Source organism: Raphanus sativus, chromosome 2 (assembly GCF_000801105.2).
Source record: "Raphanus sativus cultivar WK10039 chromosome 2, ASM80110v3, whole genome shotgun sequence".
Classification (NCBI taxonomy): Eukaryota; Viridiplantae; Streptophyta; class Magnoliopsida; order Brassicales; family Brassicaceae; genus Raphanus; species Raphanus sativus.
In genome coordinates, this window is record NC_079512.1 from 17,726,172 (window position 1) to 17,742,685 (window position 16,514).

The 16,514-nt window shown below is 31.3% G+C and overlaps 2 protein-coding genes across 2 annotated transcripts; one reads left to right on the top strand and one right to left on the bottom strand.

Annotated features, from left to right (window-relative positions):
• The first annotated feature begins 5,440 nt into the window (after positions 1 to 5,440).
• LOC108840561 (uncharacterized) lies at positions 5,441 to 6,733 on the top strand. Its single transcript, XM_018613399.2, has one exon. It carries the CDS (start codon positions 5,620 to 5,622, stop codon positions 6,406 to 6,408), a length of 789 nt encoding a protein of 262 aa, XP_018468901.1. The 5' UTR covers positions 5,441 to 5,619; the 3' UTR covers positions 6,409 to 6,733.
• Positions 6,734 to 12,964: 6,231 nt separating this feature from the next.
• On the bottom strand, positions 12,965 to 15,112 carry LOC108840290 (protein REVEILLE 1). Its single transcript, XM_018613124.2, has 6 exons — positions 14,878 to 15,112; positions 14,579 to 14,662; positions 14,381 to 14,492; positions 14,216 to 14,277; positions 13,775 to 14,089; positions 12,965 to 13,692 (listed from the first exon to the last, which is right to left on the bottom strand). Exons 1-6 carry the CDS (start codon positions 14,899 to 14,901, stop codon positions 13,153 to 13,155), a joined length of 1,137 nt encoding a protein of 378 aa, XP_018468626.1. The 5' UTR covers positions 14,902 to 15,112; the 3' UTR covers positions 12,965 to 13,152.
• Positions 15,113 to 16,514: the final 1,402 nt, after the last annotated feature.

The window sequence follows — 16,514 nt, forward strand, 5'->3', positions numbered from 1 at the left end:
TGCAACCGAATATATTTCCTCGCAAATTTGCAACGGAAACACAATTTCCTCGCAATATTTTTAAAAAATATTAAAATAGAAAACACAAATAAATGTGTATATATATATATTTGGTTTATAATTAAAATCGGGTTATTAGTTGAAATGGTTTATTAATTAAACCAGTTTACAAAATTTAAATTTTACCAAATGAATTTTATTTATAAATCAAAATTGGTTTATTACAGTTACAATACATTTACAAATTTAAACCAAACAAAAAAAACAAAAAAACAAAAAGTAAACCTAAATCTATGGATCTTCCTAAACAGGTTTTCATAACCAAATCTAACCAAAACTTAGAAAAAAAACCAAACCTAGATTTAAAAAAAACTAAGCCTAATCTTCTTAGCCGCCTCCTCCTTCTCTGTCTCTTCCGTCTCTGGTCACGCTTTCTGCCTGCCTCGCCATGCCTCTTCCAACCCTAAAACAAAGAAATCAGTTCAAAACAGAGAGAATAGATAGACAGAGAGAGATAGAGAGGTCGAACCGTGGTAGTGTTGAGTGGTGGGACGGTGAGAGTCAAAGTTAAGGCTGTAGAACTCGTTTCTTGGTGATAGATGAGGAGATTTGTACCTTCTCCGGTGAGAACACGACGACTCTTCGATACAATGATTCATGAACTTAAGATGATTAGGCGAAAAAAGAGGAACACACAAGATAAAGAAAGAAGATTAGCTAGGTTGTGAACCAAAAAAAAAGAAAGAAGATTAGTTGAAAAAATGAAATAGAAGAGAGTGAGTTTCGTCAGATGAGAGCAAAAAAGAGAAGATATTTGTCAGACGAGAGGAGAAGTAAAAGAATATTCAAGAGAAAAAAAGAGATGAGATTTTAAGAGAGAGAGAGAGGAGATGAGAGTGTCGGAAAGAAGAATAATGGAGAAGTTGAGATGTGTCGAGAAAAATAAGAAACACAAAACTAAGTAATCTTGACCTTTGATTTCTTGTTATTAGTGGTTCAGATTTTCAACCCATGCACTCTTCTTTTCAGCCAATGAAAAACTAGCAAAGATACTTTATTTTTCTTTTCTTTTTTTCTGAACAGCAAAGATATTATTAATTAAGTTTTTCTGTTTGTTTAAGTTTTAAAAGTACAGATAGAGGAGAATAGAAGTGTTATATAATAGTGTTTAAGATTAATGGTTGTATGTGTAATTTAAATTTGAAGATTACAATCTTAAAATGAAAGGCTTAGTATTTATGATATAAGGTTTAGTGTTAAGAGTATAGGGTTTAGGGAATTATATTTATGATTTTCTATTTGAAAGTTATAACATGAGTTAGATATTTGTTTAGTAACAGTCTAGCATTTAGTTTTTTTTTTCTATATTAAAAAGTGTTTTTATCAAAAATTAGAAGTAAGTGTTGATATTTTAAGGTTTTAAGTGTGTGGTTTAAAGCATAATACTTGAAATTAAATTTTGAAAAGATTTAGAGTTTTACAATTTGTATATAGGATTAGGGTTTGAAATTCAATTTATGGTTTAAAATTCAACTTATGTCTAACTTTGAAAGTATTAGATTTAGTGTCTAGATTAGTGAGTTGGGATATAGAGTATATATATATAGAGATTTTAGGGTTTGAGTTAGATTAGTGATTTTGTTTTTGTGTTGTTTAGTGTTTTTTGAAATGTATAATGTAAAAATTTTAATTTTGTATATAGTTTTAGATATATTATATATATATATATATATATATATTATATATATATATTATATATAAAATTCAGATTTTATTTAAAGTTTGAGTTGGGAAAAATGATTTTGTAAGGAAAGTAGTTTTGCAACGGAATTGCAACGGAATGCTCGCAAGTCCCTCGCAAATTGCGACGGAACTTAATCCCTTGCAAATTTGCAAGAGATTTGCGAGGGAACCATTGCAATTTCCTTGCAAATTTATGGTTAAAGTGTTTTAGGGTTTTGTTATGTTTTCTATACATTAATATGTTTCTTTATATTTACTTTTTGAAATTTACTCTATAAGCAATTTAAAATTTGAAGTTAAATAATAAAAAATATTAGTTTTAAGATTTTAGTTAGAGTTTATGGTATTGGTTAATTTGGAGTATAATATATATAGGGTTTAAGGGTTAAAAGTTTGGGGTATTGATTTAAGATTTTAAGCTAAAGTTTGAAAATAAATTTGAATATATTTTAAGAATTATAATTATGTTGGAAATTTTTTTATTTAGAGTTTAGATTTAAAGTTATGAATTTAGAATAGAGGTTAAGTATAGGGTTAAAGGTTTAGAGTATTGAGATTTGAGATTGATTTTTGAAAAAGAAATAATTTTTGAGTTTATATTTAATATTTTAAGTTAAATTTAAGATTTGATGTTAGAATATTAAAGTTTGGAGTTTGTGTTTAGATTTTAGGGTTTAAAATTCATTTAGGGTTTAGGGATTTAAAAAGATAAACTAAAGCTTGAAAACATGGATTTGCAAGGAAATTGCAACGAGCCTCTTGCAAAACCCTTGCAAATTTGCAAGGGAAATTAGATTCTCTCGCAAATTAGCAAATGAATTGTGAGGGATCCTTTTCAAATTCCTTGTAAACTCTTTGCAAATCAATAACTTTAAGATTTTATTTAGGGGTTTGGTATAATTTTGGTGGACTACTGTGTATTCTGTATTTATAATTTATACAATAGATACACATCAAGTAAATTTACTTGATGTGTATCTATTGTATAAATTATAAAGTTTTGATATTTAATACTTACTAATATTAGTTCAAGTTTTGAATTGTGAGAAAACAAAATAGACATATAAAGTTCTTGCAAATCCCTTGCAAATTTGCGAGAGAATTTTTTTCTTGCAAATTTGCAAGGGATTTGCGAGAATGTTTTAATCTACCCTCGCAAATCTCTTGCAAATTTGCGAGAGAAATATTTTCCTCGCAAATATCTTGCAAATTTGCAAGCGAAACGTTTCTCTCGCAAATTTGCAAGAGACTTGCGAGGATTATATTTTTTCTTGCAATTTCGTTGCAAATACGTCGCAAATTTGCGAGGAAAATTTCCCCTTGCAAATTTCCATTGCAATAGGCCTGTTTTCTTGTAGTGTTCTTAATCATTACAATCAAATCCTTGCAGTCCGTTTTAAAGTTTTGGCATGTTGAATGCTGAAGTATACTCCCCATTGCCCATCTCAGTGATTCCACCTCTGAATGCAAAGCAGATTCTTCGAGCGTGATTCTGTGTCCCCAAAAGTGTACATTTCCCAGGCTATTGAGCCAGACACATCCACACCCACTGAACTGGGCAGTAAGATGTCCATGATCCATCTATCATGTAGATATTTCCAAAGCTTAAGACTGGAGGTTCTTTAATACTAGGTCTTGTGCAACTGGTGGTATTATCTCATTTGCATTAAACAAGGCTTGACACTCACTTTCTGCATATCGAACTAGTTGCAAAAGATCTCTATTCCCTTAAAGGGTTTACCATTCCTAGCCTTCCATAGATACCAAATTATCCAGGAATAAGGATCTCTGTCTAATTCTGGCTCAACGATGTTGTTCTTTCTCCAGAAGAGATAATCCATATTAGCATAGATGATTGGGAGTGGAAAGACATCTCTTGACTTGTTGGCGTCGCTGAAAGAGACCATACTTGTAAACTTGATGGACATTTAAAAATTACATGAGTCACAGATTTTCAAGCTCTCCACATCATGGAAAATAGTTATCACATCTCATATTTTGCCGAACCAGATTTTTCGTTACTGCCTTGTAACCAGTAATCAGTTGCCATATAAGATGACTAATCTTTTGTGGAATTTTTATCTTTCAAACAAAGGCCTTGAGCTTAAGTATGCTAGGTTTCAGTACTTCCTTTTCTTCATCAGTCTACAGTAAATTTCGAGATATCCAATATCCTAACTTGACTATATATTGTCCATTTTTTGTATAGTTCCAGCAAAATGTATTATGTCGATGAATTGTGTTTATGGTCACATTTCTTATATAAGGTATATCAGTTGAGGTTACATAGTTCTTCAGTAATCCAACATCACATTTCTTGAAATTCTGATTGATGAGATCTGACTCTCATCAATCATGTGATTTATGTTGTTTAATATAAAGCATGCGATTTATTTAGAACAGTATAAAGCATGTGATTTATGTTGTTTAATAGTATCTCTTTTGCTATACGATTAAAAGTGTGCAAATATCTGGAATTGTTTTTTTTAAATTGTAACGTGTCTTTTTGGTGAAACTAATACCCAACCAGTAAAACATCAAATATTGGTTATTTAAAATAAAATAGAAAATAAAAATTAATGTGAACAATTTGAAGTGGTAAAAGGAGCGGTGGTTATACGGATTCCATACGGCTCACGTGAAAACCAATTGCCCGGTCCAATTTTTCTCATAAGTAACAGCTGTAATTCGTCCAAACGTTTTTATTTTCTTTATTTCTTTTTTTTTTTGAGCAAAATTTTCTTTATTTCATACCAGTTCTATCAAGCATTTTATTTTCTTTATTTTATACATGATATATCTTATTTGTCAACTATACATGATATATCTCTTCCCTTCAATGTACGAGTCGTTTTACATTCTCTCTGTTCTCAAATTGATTCTAAACTAATATTAATTTAATAAAAAATATATATTATTAATATTAATCTTCATAATATTTAAAAAGATTTCTATTAAAACAGAAGAAATATTATTTTATTATTCTTAAAATGGTTACTTCAGAGCATAGCTGATTATTGATCTAAAATATTAGAATTCCATAAAAAGAATCAACAATTATAGTTAGACCTGGGCATAATAACCGAAATCTAAACCCGAACCCGGACCCGACCCAAATAAAAGTATCGGATCGGTTTCGGATCTAGCTAAAAACCCGATCGGATTTATTTTTTGATACTTCGGATTTCGGGTTTTAACCGATATCCGAAGAATAACCCGAACTACCCGAACATATATAGCATACAATATAAAAAGATGACAAATCCCCAAAAAAGTGAAGAGGACGAGTTTCGAACCCAAGAACTATCATACCAATCACTAGGCCACATTAACTACTTCGTTCATTTCATTACGTCATTTTATTACAATTCAAATACAAGGTATCTTAATTTTAGGTTTTAAATTATGTCAATTACTTCGATATAACCCGAACCAAACCGAAAAAATCCGAAACCGAATGATATATGATTACTTTACTGGTTTTACGATGCAATATAAAATACCCGAAGTGTTATTACTCGAATCCTACCCGTACTAATAAATTTTTAGTATGGAACCTTTTAGCATAAATTCGAAAATCCGAAAACTCGAAAAACCCGACCCGAATCCGAACCGATACCTGAACGCCCTTAGTAATCAAATTTCAGATTATACATCTAAGATTAGACCTCCAAGAAAAAAAAGCAATTAGAAAGGTGAAAGGAAAAAAAAGGTTCAATTTTCTTTTTTTGAACAACAAGAAGGGGTTCAATTATGCGAGGAAAAAGAAAAATAAAAGGTCTATAAAAAGAGACGCTTCGGAGTCATGGGTCCACTCCCTTCTTCTCCGATTCTTTTTTTCCGAACTTTTCCTGAAAACTACTTCTCTCTCACAAAATGGTTTCCACCGATTACGACAACGTTAAATCAGAGAAAGCCAAGGCGCTACATCGTTTCCACAGCATTGGCTTCCTCTTCCGCATCACTGAGATCTGCGTCGCTCTTCTCTTACTCTGTTGGATATTCACTTCCCTTCCTTTCGCCTTTCAAATCTCCGTCGTGTTTCTACGCCGTATCACTTCCGTCGTCTCCACTCCTCTCTTCATGTTCCTTCTCGGAAACTCCATCGTCGTCGCTCTTCTCACCACCAAATCCGCCGTCTTCTCCGCCGCTAGTACCATCGACGGCGGAACAGAGACTGATATCTACGACGCGTTTATCCGAACCGGAGAAAACCGCGTCGTTTCTTCCGACGTTGGAGATCTAACGGAAGAGATCATCGACGATAAACAGATCATCGAAACTGAAACGGACTCAAATTCAAATCCCACGGTGGCGCGTGAAGATAACGCGGCAGTGGAACCGGAGAAGAACTCGGTTTCCGTCACCGATTCAACGGAGGATCATCCTGTTACGAGAGTCTATCGAAGGAGCAAATCGGAAATCTCTGCGAAACAGTGTCCAGTGACGGTGGCGAAACCTTTGCTCCGGCGATCGGAGACGGAGAAGTGCCGGGAAACAGTCGAGTCGTGCGGAGAAGTTCCGTTTCCGGAGGATGGTCTGACGAACGAAGAGTTTCAGAAAACGATCGAAGCATTCATCGCTAAACAGTTGATATTCCGTCGCCGGGAATCACTCGCCGTCGTTATCCATAAGGACCATAACCAACAAACAAACTTTTGTTAGGAAGAACATCAAAGAGATCGGTTCCATCTCGTGTGTTCCTTTCGTTGTTGGATTAAATACGTATAGTTATTATAAGAATGTGCGAATCAAAGATTTGTCGAAAGATTCGGACGCATTTTGAACTCGATTTACATGAACAGTGTGTATGTTTTCTCGATATTATTTTGTCCTTTCTTTTCTTCTGTTGGTTCAGCCAAGTGTCACTTCCCTGAAGTGATAATAATACAAACTTGAAGTAGAAACTATGTTTCGTGTAATTATGGCATTACCAAAGTACTTTTGCTTTTTAGTGCAATCCAAGAGAAGAGACCATGTTTCGTTTTTCTATTGGGCTTTTTTGGAGTCAAATCTGTGAGTATATATTTTGAACTTAGTAATTAATCATTTGGCTGAGAATTAATGTCTACTCAAAATCCCCTTAGTATTAAAAGAGAAGCAAAAAATAAGAGTAACCTTCAAAGAGTAACATATTTTCGGAATTGCCATTATTGACGACGTGTCGGCACGAGGTTCCTTCTCAGCCTTTTTTTGAAAAAAGGCTTAAGTATCTAAGGATATTACGGTTTATGCCATTGGACAAACATGCATATTCGTATAAGTATGATTCATAGTTTCATGTCGGCATGTGTATATAAGGAAATAATTAAGTTTCGTGATTCTAGCATTTATGTTTACGTAATTTTTGCATTCATTCTCACCTTCTATATTTGTCCTGATTTTTAATGAGATTTATATTGTTCTTTTGTATATGGAAACCCAATTATTAGTCCTATTAAATAGAGAGTGGAAAGTGCTTATTTTTTGGCAATGAGAATCGAACTATTAGAGATGATACTGAATTTAGAATATGAATAATAATTGAGTAATTTATGTTTTGAAGAAAATCACAGAAAAGCGGTTGACAAGTCGTTTTTTTTCAATATCTATTACTCTCTGTCTTATCCCCTTAGTATTAAAATGGAAGCAAAAAAAGAGAATAACCTTTAAAGAGTAATATATTTTCGAGATTGCCATTTTGACGACGTGTCGGCACAAGGTTACTTCTCAGACCTTTTATGAAAGAAGGCTTACTCACCTTAGGATATTACGGCTATTGCCATTGGACAGACATGCATATTCGTATGAAAATGATACATAGTTTCATGTCCGCATATGTATAAAAGGAAAGAAGTTAATTTCGTGATTCGAGTCTATTGTCCACGTGATTTTTGCATTCATTCCCACTTTCTATATTTGTAATGATCTTTAAGAAGATGAAATAATTTTATTTTGCATATGGAAACCAAATTATGACGCATATTAAATAGAGAGTGGAAAGAGCTTCTTTTTTTGGCAATGGAAATCGAATTATTACTCATATGGAAATCGAATTATGACTCATATTAAAAAGAGAGTGAATTATGATCTTTTTATTTCGAAATCGAATTTTGATTAATCGATTTCCTTTCCACTTTCCATTTTTTGAAATTATCTTTACGAAGATTTTGCAAATTTGTTTTGCATATGGAAACTAAATCAAATCAAATATTAAATATTGAGTGAATTAGGAACTAAGATGATTCGTTTTTCAATGATTTGCATACGAAATTTACTGCATTATTTTCACTTTCTATATATTTTGTTACAAGATCAGTCATCGATATGACATATTTTGCCTATCATAATCTAATATTTACTTGCTATTACCACGGTAAATACGCATTAACTATTATATGTATGTTCTATTCACTATATAAACAAGTTTATATTAGCATTTTATAAAACATGCTCAGTTTTTACATTTTTACTGGAACTCAACCAATGCTCATGTTGTCCTATGTGTGTTACAGTTCTGGCAAATTGTTTGGGGGTGTTGGTAACTTATATTCTAATCCTATCAGCCCTGAATTTGTTAAATATCTTAAACGTTTATTATGATCGATGTTCACTTTTTTTGATCATGATCAGGTGTGCTCAACCAAGTGAGAACAATTGATGGATTTTCGAGAATTTTATTCGAGCCTGACGATGTTCCAGAGATCCAGTTTTTCAGAAAGAGGTAATACCATTTGATAGTGAGATAGACATTACATAATATACTAACTTAAATTATATTGTTTTAATATGATTCCATTCTATAACTACTAAGGAATTTGACATGGATGTTCTACTTACGATCTTGGATTTTATTTTGTCTCATTAAATCTGTTTTGTTGTTTCCCATTATGAGTTCACACTTTCTTATTTTGGTGTTTTTTTCATTCTGTTATCTTTTAATTTTAAACTTTAATCTATAATATCTTTTTCCCCATAATTACTTTTTAAATCAAATAAACCTGAAATTATATATATATATATTTCAATAACATTTATAATTGACCGAACAAGTATAACATTCATAATCATAAAAACAATGGAAGTATACCGTGTTATATTAGAGGCTATTATCCAATTAAGTGTAACATGATTTTTTTTACATTGAAAAAAATATTTATTCATAATTTTAGACATTTGTGAATTAAGTCACAATAAAACATAATTAAGATATAGATCAATATCTTCTAAATATAAACCAATATATACAAGAATGACAATAATGGCAATAAGGCCAAATATATCATGTATATAGATTATATTCCATTTTCTAAAAATATGTATTTCTAAATTCTAGATAATTCCCTATAATATATTCAGAACAGGAAAATAACATTTTATATTTCCAAAAAATAAATCCAATATCTTATGTACTGTCTGTTTATATTACATTTATTAGAATTTAATATTTCTACAATGTATTCTTTTAATTTTATAAAATACATAATGTTGGAAAATAAAATTTCAAACTTTAAGTTTTTTAAAAAAATGCTTATCTCACTCCGCGCAGGGCGCGGATCTCACCCTAGTTTAAGAGTATTATCTGTGCGATCTTGTTAAGTCCGTCGTCATCATGTAACTTAGCTGTAAGCATTTGTAATATCTTTATAAGAAAATAAAGCAAATTTCTATAGAATTCAATGTCGGAGTGTAAATTCTGACCTATAAATTTAAGCCTAAAATATGAATCAAAGACCTAAAATGAGGTGGAAGTCATTATCGAATTGGGAAGAAACCCGACAGAATCAGATATACTCATATACATGGAATAAACAATACGATTTTTACACGGTGAACGATAAACTTATTTAAAAAAAAAACACTTTGACTTGTGGTGTACAGAAAGAAAAACACTTTGACTTGTAATATTAAGATCTACAGAAATAAATATCATTATATATCAAATTATCATGTAAAATTAATAAAAATAAATTACGATTCTAGTTATAAAACAATATAAATGATACTCTATGTCTTTCATAAAAAATATCACATTTTCATTTTTTTTCTTGTTATAAAAATGTCATTTTAAAATTCCAATACATTTTATACTTATTTTCAGCTTAATATTAATTGTAAATACACTAATTTTATAAGTAAAATTTATTTATCTCCAATACTATTGATTAAATAGGTATAACTAATACAAATATATGTATAAACCAAGTAGTGGTAGCCTAGTGTCAATCTCTTGAGGTTTTATGTGTATCCACATTAGTAGTTTTAGTTTTAGTTTTTGTTTTTTGGATTTTGATTTTAAAATTTAGTCTTTAGTTTTTAATTTTTAGGTTTTTGTTTTTGATTTACAGTTTTTGTGTTTTGGTTTTTAGTTTTTAGATTTTGGTTTTTTTGTATCTTTAGTTTTTTTTCTGTAAAAAAATCAATACATTGTTTTAAAATATAAAAAAATAGCAATAAAATATTTAAAATTTACCATTAAGATTTATCAAAATATAGTGGTTGTTATTTAAAATTAAAAACGTGGTAATGTTTTTAAATCATTTTATTTTTAAATAGTATACTAAAATATAAATAATAAAATATCTATAATTATAAAAATTTAAGATATTAAAAATTTGAAACTATTTATAAATTTTGTTAAGTAAAATATTTTTCATTTCTTAAAACTTGAATGGTTATTTTGAAGTTAATATAATATATTGTACTAATAAAATATTTAAGTTTTTTTAATTTTTAGCTGTTGTTTAGCGTGTCTAATAATTATTAAAATTATTCAATAATTTTATTTACGTAAATTAATAAACAATTGTTTACATTTAATATTAAATATCTATACTTATATAACATATACGAAAAACGAACAATTATTTTGCATTAATGTTTAAATGATTAAAAAATTTACGGGAATTTTATCTTCATGACAATATTATATATTTAATTAAAATATATTATTTTATACAACATAAATAAATTCATTTTTGTATTGAAAACCCACAAAAGTTGATTTTTAGTTTTTCAGCACAAATTGGTTGAAATTTTGGAAAACCTGTTTCCCTACATTTTAGGAAATCTATTTGTCAAAAAAAACTTGAGTGGCAAATCAAATGGTTTTTATGAAAATAAAAACTAAAAACTAAAATTTGTAAACTCTGTCAAGAATCGAACATCCGATGTTGGTGGCTCTGTTAGCATTGGAACCAATTGTTCTCCTCTTTTATGTCTTGTGATTTATTGCTTCTTGCTTTGGGTGCTTTATTTTAGGTTTTGATATTGGATTTGATGGCATCTAGGATGGGAGAGATATCTTCGGCCACAGAATTGTGTTTCTTCATTCCTGCTTCGGATTTGGAGTGTGTGTTTTAAGTTCTTGTCAAGTTAAGATTTACTTTATTTTTGAGTTGTGGTGCTTTTGTTTTCTCTCTGGTCGCTTGTAGTCATGGTCGACTTGTTTTCACATGTTTCTAGCTTTTTGGTTTCATCGGTGTGAGTTGCATTTGTTGTGGATATATCTACTAGACCTCTTCTTTATCCACCATGTATTGGATGAGTGTTTCTAGACAAAGCAGTAGGTTTGATTTGCAGGTTTTCTCTTGCAAGGAGGGTGACCAGTTTAGCTTTGTAAATCAATATTCTGCCTGAAGAATGTCCGCGCGTAAGACCTGTAAATCTTTACCGGTATTTTTCCCTGCAGCGTTTCAAGGTCGTAGGTCTTTGAGTGTATGTGTTTTGTTTTGATTTGGTTCTGCATTACCACCGGTTTTTACAGTCTATGATGTTGATGTAAGTTTATCCTCGCTCATGCTTTTATCGATGTTGTGCATGTTTTGGCTAGGTGGTGTACTCTTCAGGGTTGGGTTTTCTTAAGTCAATGGTTCTTGGATTATCTTCGGACTCATGTTTTTCAAGAGTGTCTGCGAGTTATGGTCAGTCCATCAGTTCAAGCTTTATTACCTATAGTTCTCTAATGCTCATTGTTAACTTTTGTCTCCCTCTTTTGGACTATTATTTCGAGAAATATCCATATTTTATGCTGGTTTTTATAACTCATGATGTGTTTCATTACGAATGATTTAATAATTTTCTAGTTAAAAAAGCTAAACTTGATTAGATGAAAAATAATTTTTAGCAAAACAAAAGCTACAAACAATCATCACCTTAATTGGCAAATCAAATAGTTTTTAAAAAAACAAAAACTAAAAATAAGTACAAAAACTATAAACTATCATCACCTTAATTGGCAAATCAAATGGTTTAAAACAAAAACAAAAACTAAAAGGTAAAACTTGATTGGATGAAAAATGGTTTTTAGAAAGAAAAAAAAACTACAAACAATCATCACTTTAGAATATCTTCAAAACCTTCCTTAAAACTTCAAATATAAGATATTATGCACTTCAAAAACAAGCTTTAGAGCATCTCTACAAACCCTTTTGAGCATCTCAAAAAACCCCCTTATTTTATGGTTTAGCATAACCCCAACTTTAAGGTTATGTTGTTTCTCTACAAAAACAAAAACTTTATAATGAACCTTAAAAGTTTTATAATTTATACTTTAGTCCTTACTATTGATTTAAATTAGTTAACCTCACACAACTTTTATGAATATATATAAAATCTACAGTTAAATACTGTTTCGTAATAATTATTTAAAGAATTTATTTAAACATAACGTAATAATATGGATAACGTTTTGGAGAATTTGTGATTTTAAATCACATTTTACATAATTTTTAGTAGTTTAAATACTTTAACTTTATATATGATAGTAAAATTGTAAAATAAATGTTTAAGAAAATATATAAGAAATTATTAAGGATTAAAAATGATAAAAGAAAAAAGATTAGATAAGACTATTTGAAAAAAACATAAATGTAAAGACTTAAGAAGTAAGTAACCTCAAATATGAGTTTTTGTACAGTGAAACTTTATATTTAAGATTTCACAGTAGAAAAACATAAAATTTAAGGTTTTAAAGTTGTTTTTGGAGTGTAATAAAACTTTATATCTGTGTAACAAACAAAAAAGATTATAATGACACTTATTATAAAATAGAAAGATATTACAAAACAGTAGGAGTATTACTTATGCGGACAAGGTACTTAATTATGACAATTTCAAATTTTTAGGGAATAAAGTGTTCTTTTGAGAACAACAATTTATGTTCCCCCAAACCAATTGCAATTTCTTGCAAACGAACTGAATTTTATGTTGAGAACAAGTTGTTCTGAACAACAATAACAAAGAGCTCATAATCACTATTTAAATTAAAACAAACAAAAACAAATCTTACAAGTGTTTTACAGTTACAAAATTATGCAGAAACTTTAGCCTAAACAACAAACAGCTCGAAGAAAACTATGAAAAAGGGAACACTTTGATGAACATTAAGAAGTTGAATGACTACGGAACTTTACCTGAGAAATGTCCTAGTTATAAGCAGAGGCGAATCTCTTGTTGGTCTTGTTCTTCCTCTGCTTCTGTACCCATCTTTCTCTTCTTGTAGGGACCAAATCCTCTCGAGTTCGACTCAGAGTTTGCTCTTCTGAGCTCAGAAAATGCAGACCTCTCGCTAGGTTTAAACTCCCTTTGGCATACCATTGTTTCGGGTTCCGAGCTCTTCTCCGTGTGTCCTGTATCATCCAGCGAACCAGTGTTTGATCCAGTCGATGATCCTTCATTTTGAACGCCCTTTTCTGAATCTAAGCATCTATTTTCCAACTCTTCTTTCTTAGGAGGGACTTGTATCCAACAGCTCAAGAGTTCTTCCTGAGGGATAGTTACCATGGAGAGTTTTCGTGGTAATGGCTGAATCGGTAACTTGCAGTAAGTTGTTGAAGTTGTCAGAGAAGAGGACATGTCTAGATCAGATACCAAAACTGTCTTCCCGAAGAGTTTGAGGCTTTGCTTCGTCGGTTCCTTGATCGAGCTCTCTCTCTTAAACAGTCTCTCTGATGGAAACAACTCCAGCTTCTGTACAAATTCATCATACAAAAGGACATTAGAAATTAAGTCTCTAACGGTTCCATGATGGGTTTCTGTTTTTGACACCTACCAGAGGCTCAAGCTCTTCAGGCGCAGTAGTTGCCTGAGCAGCCTGAGGTGATGCAGAGGAAACAGGGGACAAGCTTCGATTGTGTGAATATGAATCCGAGGAACCCATGGCTTCTGATCCAGTAGTGGACAAGGACAAGACGGATGTTGGAGATCTGTTGTCTCGTTCTGAAGGAGAAACCGATCTACGTGTTTGATCTCCCTCGTTCCCCAGCTTACGTGGGTAAGGATGCATTGGTTTCCTCTTGGGACGAGGAGGCGGTATCACAACTGGCTCCAACGAGTTCCCATTACCTCCAGATGCTTCTCGGGCAACCTGTGTAAAGCACAACAAAAACAAACCCAAGTCAGAACACACATGTCTCCAAACAAAACAATGATCCTTTGTTTAAGCGGTTCTTGGTACTTTTTATTATAAATTATTGCAAAGAAGTTAATAGACCTTAGAGAAAAACTTCTGAGCATGGCTTCGAATCTGAACTGCAGTCTTTGTGCCCACATGCTCTGTTAGTGAAACAAAACATTTTTTTTTCTTTTTAAAAAGTGGTTCAGGTACACATAACTCAACTGATACTATTACTCGGATCATTCAATTTTTTTTTTAAACCTTGTATTTTTCTCCATGCTCGCCCATATAGTTTCAAGGCCTCAACAAACTTTTCGTGTTCTTCATCAGTCCATCTCTCTCTTTCTTTAGTTATGGTGTATGGCTTCCGTACCTAATATGAAAAGATAAAAATGAGCCAAAGATGTACACACACTTTCACATAACAATATTCATTAGAAGTCAAAAAAGAAGTAAAACCTTGGGTGCATAGTCAAAAACTTGGTCACTGAGTTTTTGTATCTGCTGCTTATCTTCAGTGTCTTCTTCAACTCTATTGGCACCCTGAAACCATCCATCACCAAGTGGGCATTGGATCAGTTAGTTTCTGTTTTTTTTAGTTGCTCTCAATGTAACATTCATTCACAAAACAGCTCCTAAGAAACTAATATGAAGTTATAAAAACAACAACTCTCTCTCTACTTTGAAGCTTTCTATCTCTCTAAAGCTCATAGATTCATTAAACTAAGCTGAATAGAGCAAGCTATGAATTTTCAAACCTTAACATTCGCAGTCAACGTCATAGCTTCTCGGATTGTAAGATCTCGCCGGACAAAACAAAAAGGAACAATTCGAAGAAAAACGACGTCGTAAATCAACCTACTCGGCCAGAGTATTTGACGGTCCTGTTTCGCCCGAAGAAGGAAAAGAGCAAACGAAGAAGAAAGAAAAAAATGTTTGGGGGTCTGTCTGTGGATGAGAAAGGGGGAGCGAAAAAATAGCAAGTCAGAGGAGGGGTGCCACGTCAGCTTCTGGTATTTGCGCTTTTTCTCAATTTTCATTATTTTATTGGTTTTCCATAGAACGCTCTAGACACAGATGAAATCTTGTGGCTCACCTTCAAAGACCTTCGTTGACACGTGTCGCTTGTGCCCGTGGTGACTTTCTCAAAATAAATTAGGCCAAATAAATTATCTTCTAGATATTATAGTTGTTTCCACAAAATTAAATATTTCATATCGCTGGACGGAGAAATATGAGCCACTAGTAGATTCATAAAGAAAGAAACTCGCAGTTATGTTAGCTTGGTCATGTTCATTGGTTTCCACTTTAAGAGCTTTTTTTTTTTGAGAAAAACTAATAGTATAGCACTATTGTTACTATTGTGAGTTACCTAACAATTTTTTTTCCCCTAACAAAATTGTATGTTCAGATTTAGGAGGGCTTGTCCATATAAAATTTTACTATTGATTATGTTCTTATATTGACTGATTGTGGTGATTCAGTGACAATATTTTCTGTACAAATCATTATTTTTATGTATATTATGAACAGGTTTTGGTAATGTTTATATTTTACATAAGATTTTTTTTTTGGTGTAAGACATCTATTTTTTAGAATTTATGTAACACATCAAGCATATGTTTAATAAAAAGTTGGACGGACCTCCAGATAATCTATAACGTCATAATTCAGTTTAATACCAACTTTTGAAATGAGACTTAAGTAAAAATCCAAAACTATATGGTATTTTGTGGTTTGCTGAATTTGTCTTTTTGTACAGATTCACACGAAAATAAACGAAAAATATCAAGTTAAACATCTTCCACCTCAAAAAAATAGAGAAAATTGGTTTCTATACCTCTAATGAAGGCTTCAATTTAAGACTTACCACACTTGATGATTCACTGTTTTCATTGACCAAAACATCCCTACCATCTACTTGCAGGACTAGAAGTAGATATATCAATCATCACTGTTGAAAGATGATTAAACCATTCTGATTCCTGTGGCTCAGTTTTTTTTTTTTTTTTTTTCTTATTTCTCTTTCGTCTTCTTTTCTAACTATTTTTTATTTTCTTATGTTTTTTTCCCTCTTATATCACTTATGAACAATATGCTATCTATTTTCTTACCAAAGTATTCAGATTAAATTATATTGTTTCTTTTGATTGTTTTTTATTTTTTTCTTAGTCTCATTAAAACTTTTTTTTTATTTTCTTGTGTTTGATCCTTTAGATTTGTGTTTACAAATTATGAATTGAATGTATAAGTCACACAAATTCATGACTATGCTTCTGGTAAGTTTTTCATCATGATTGTCTAAATTTAAAATAAGTTTATGCATTTTATAGTTGATGTTATTTTAATATTAACAAATTTTGTATCATGCTACGAAATTTGTTAATTCACTAAC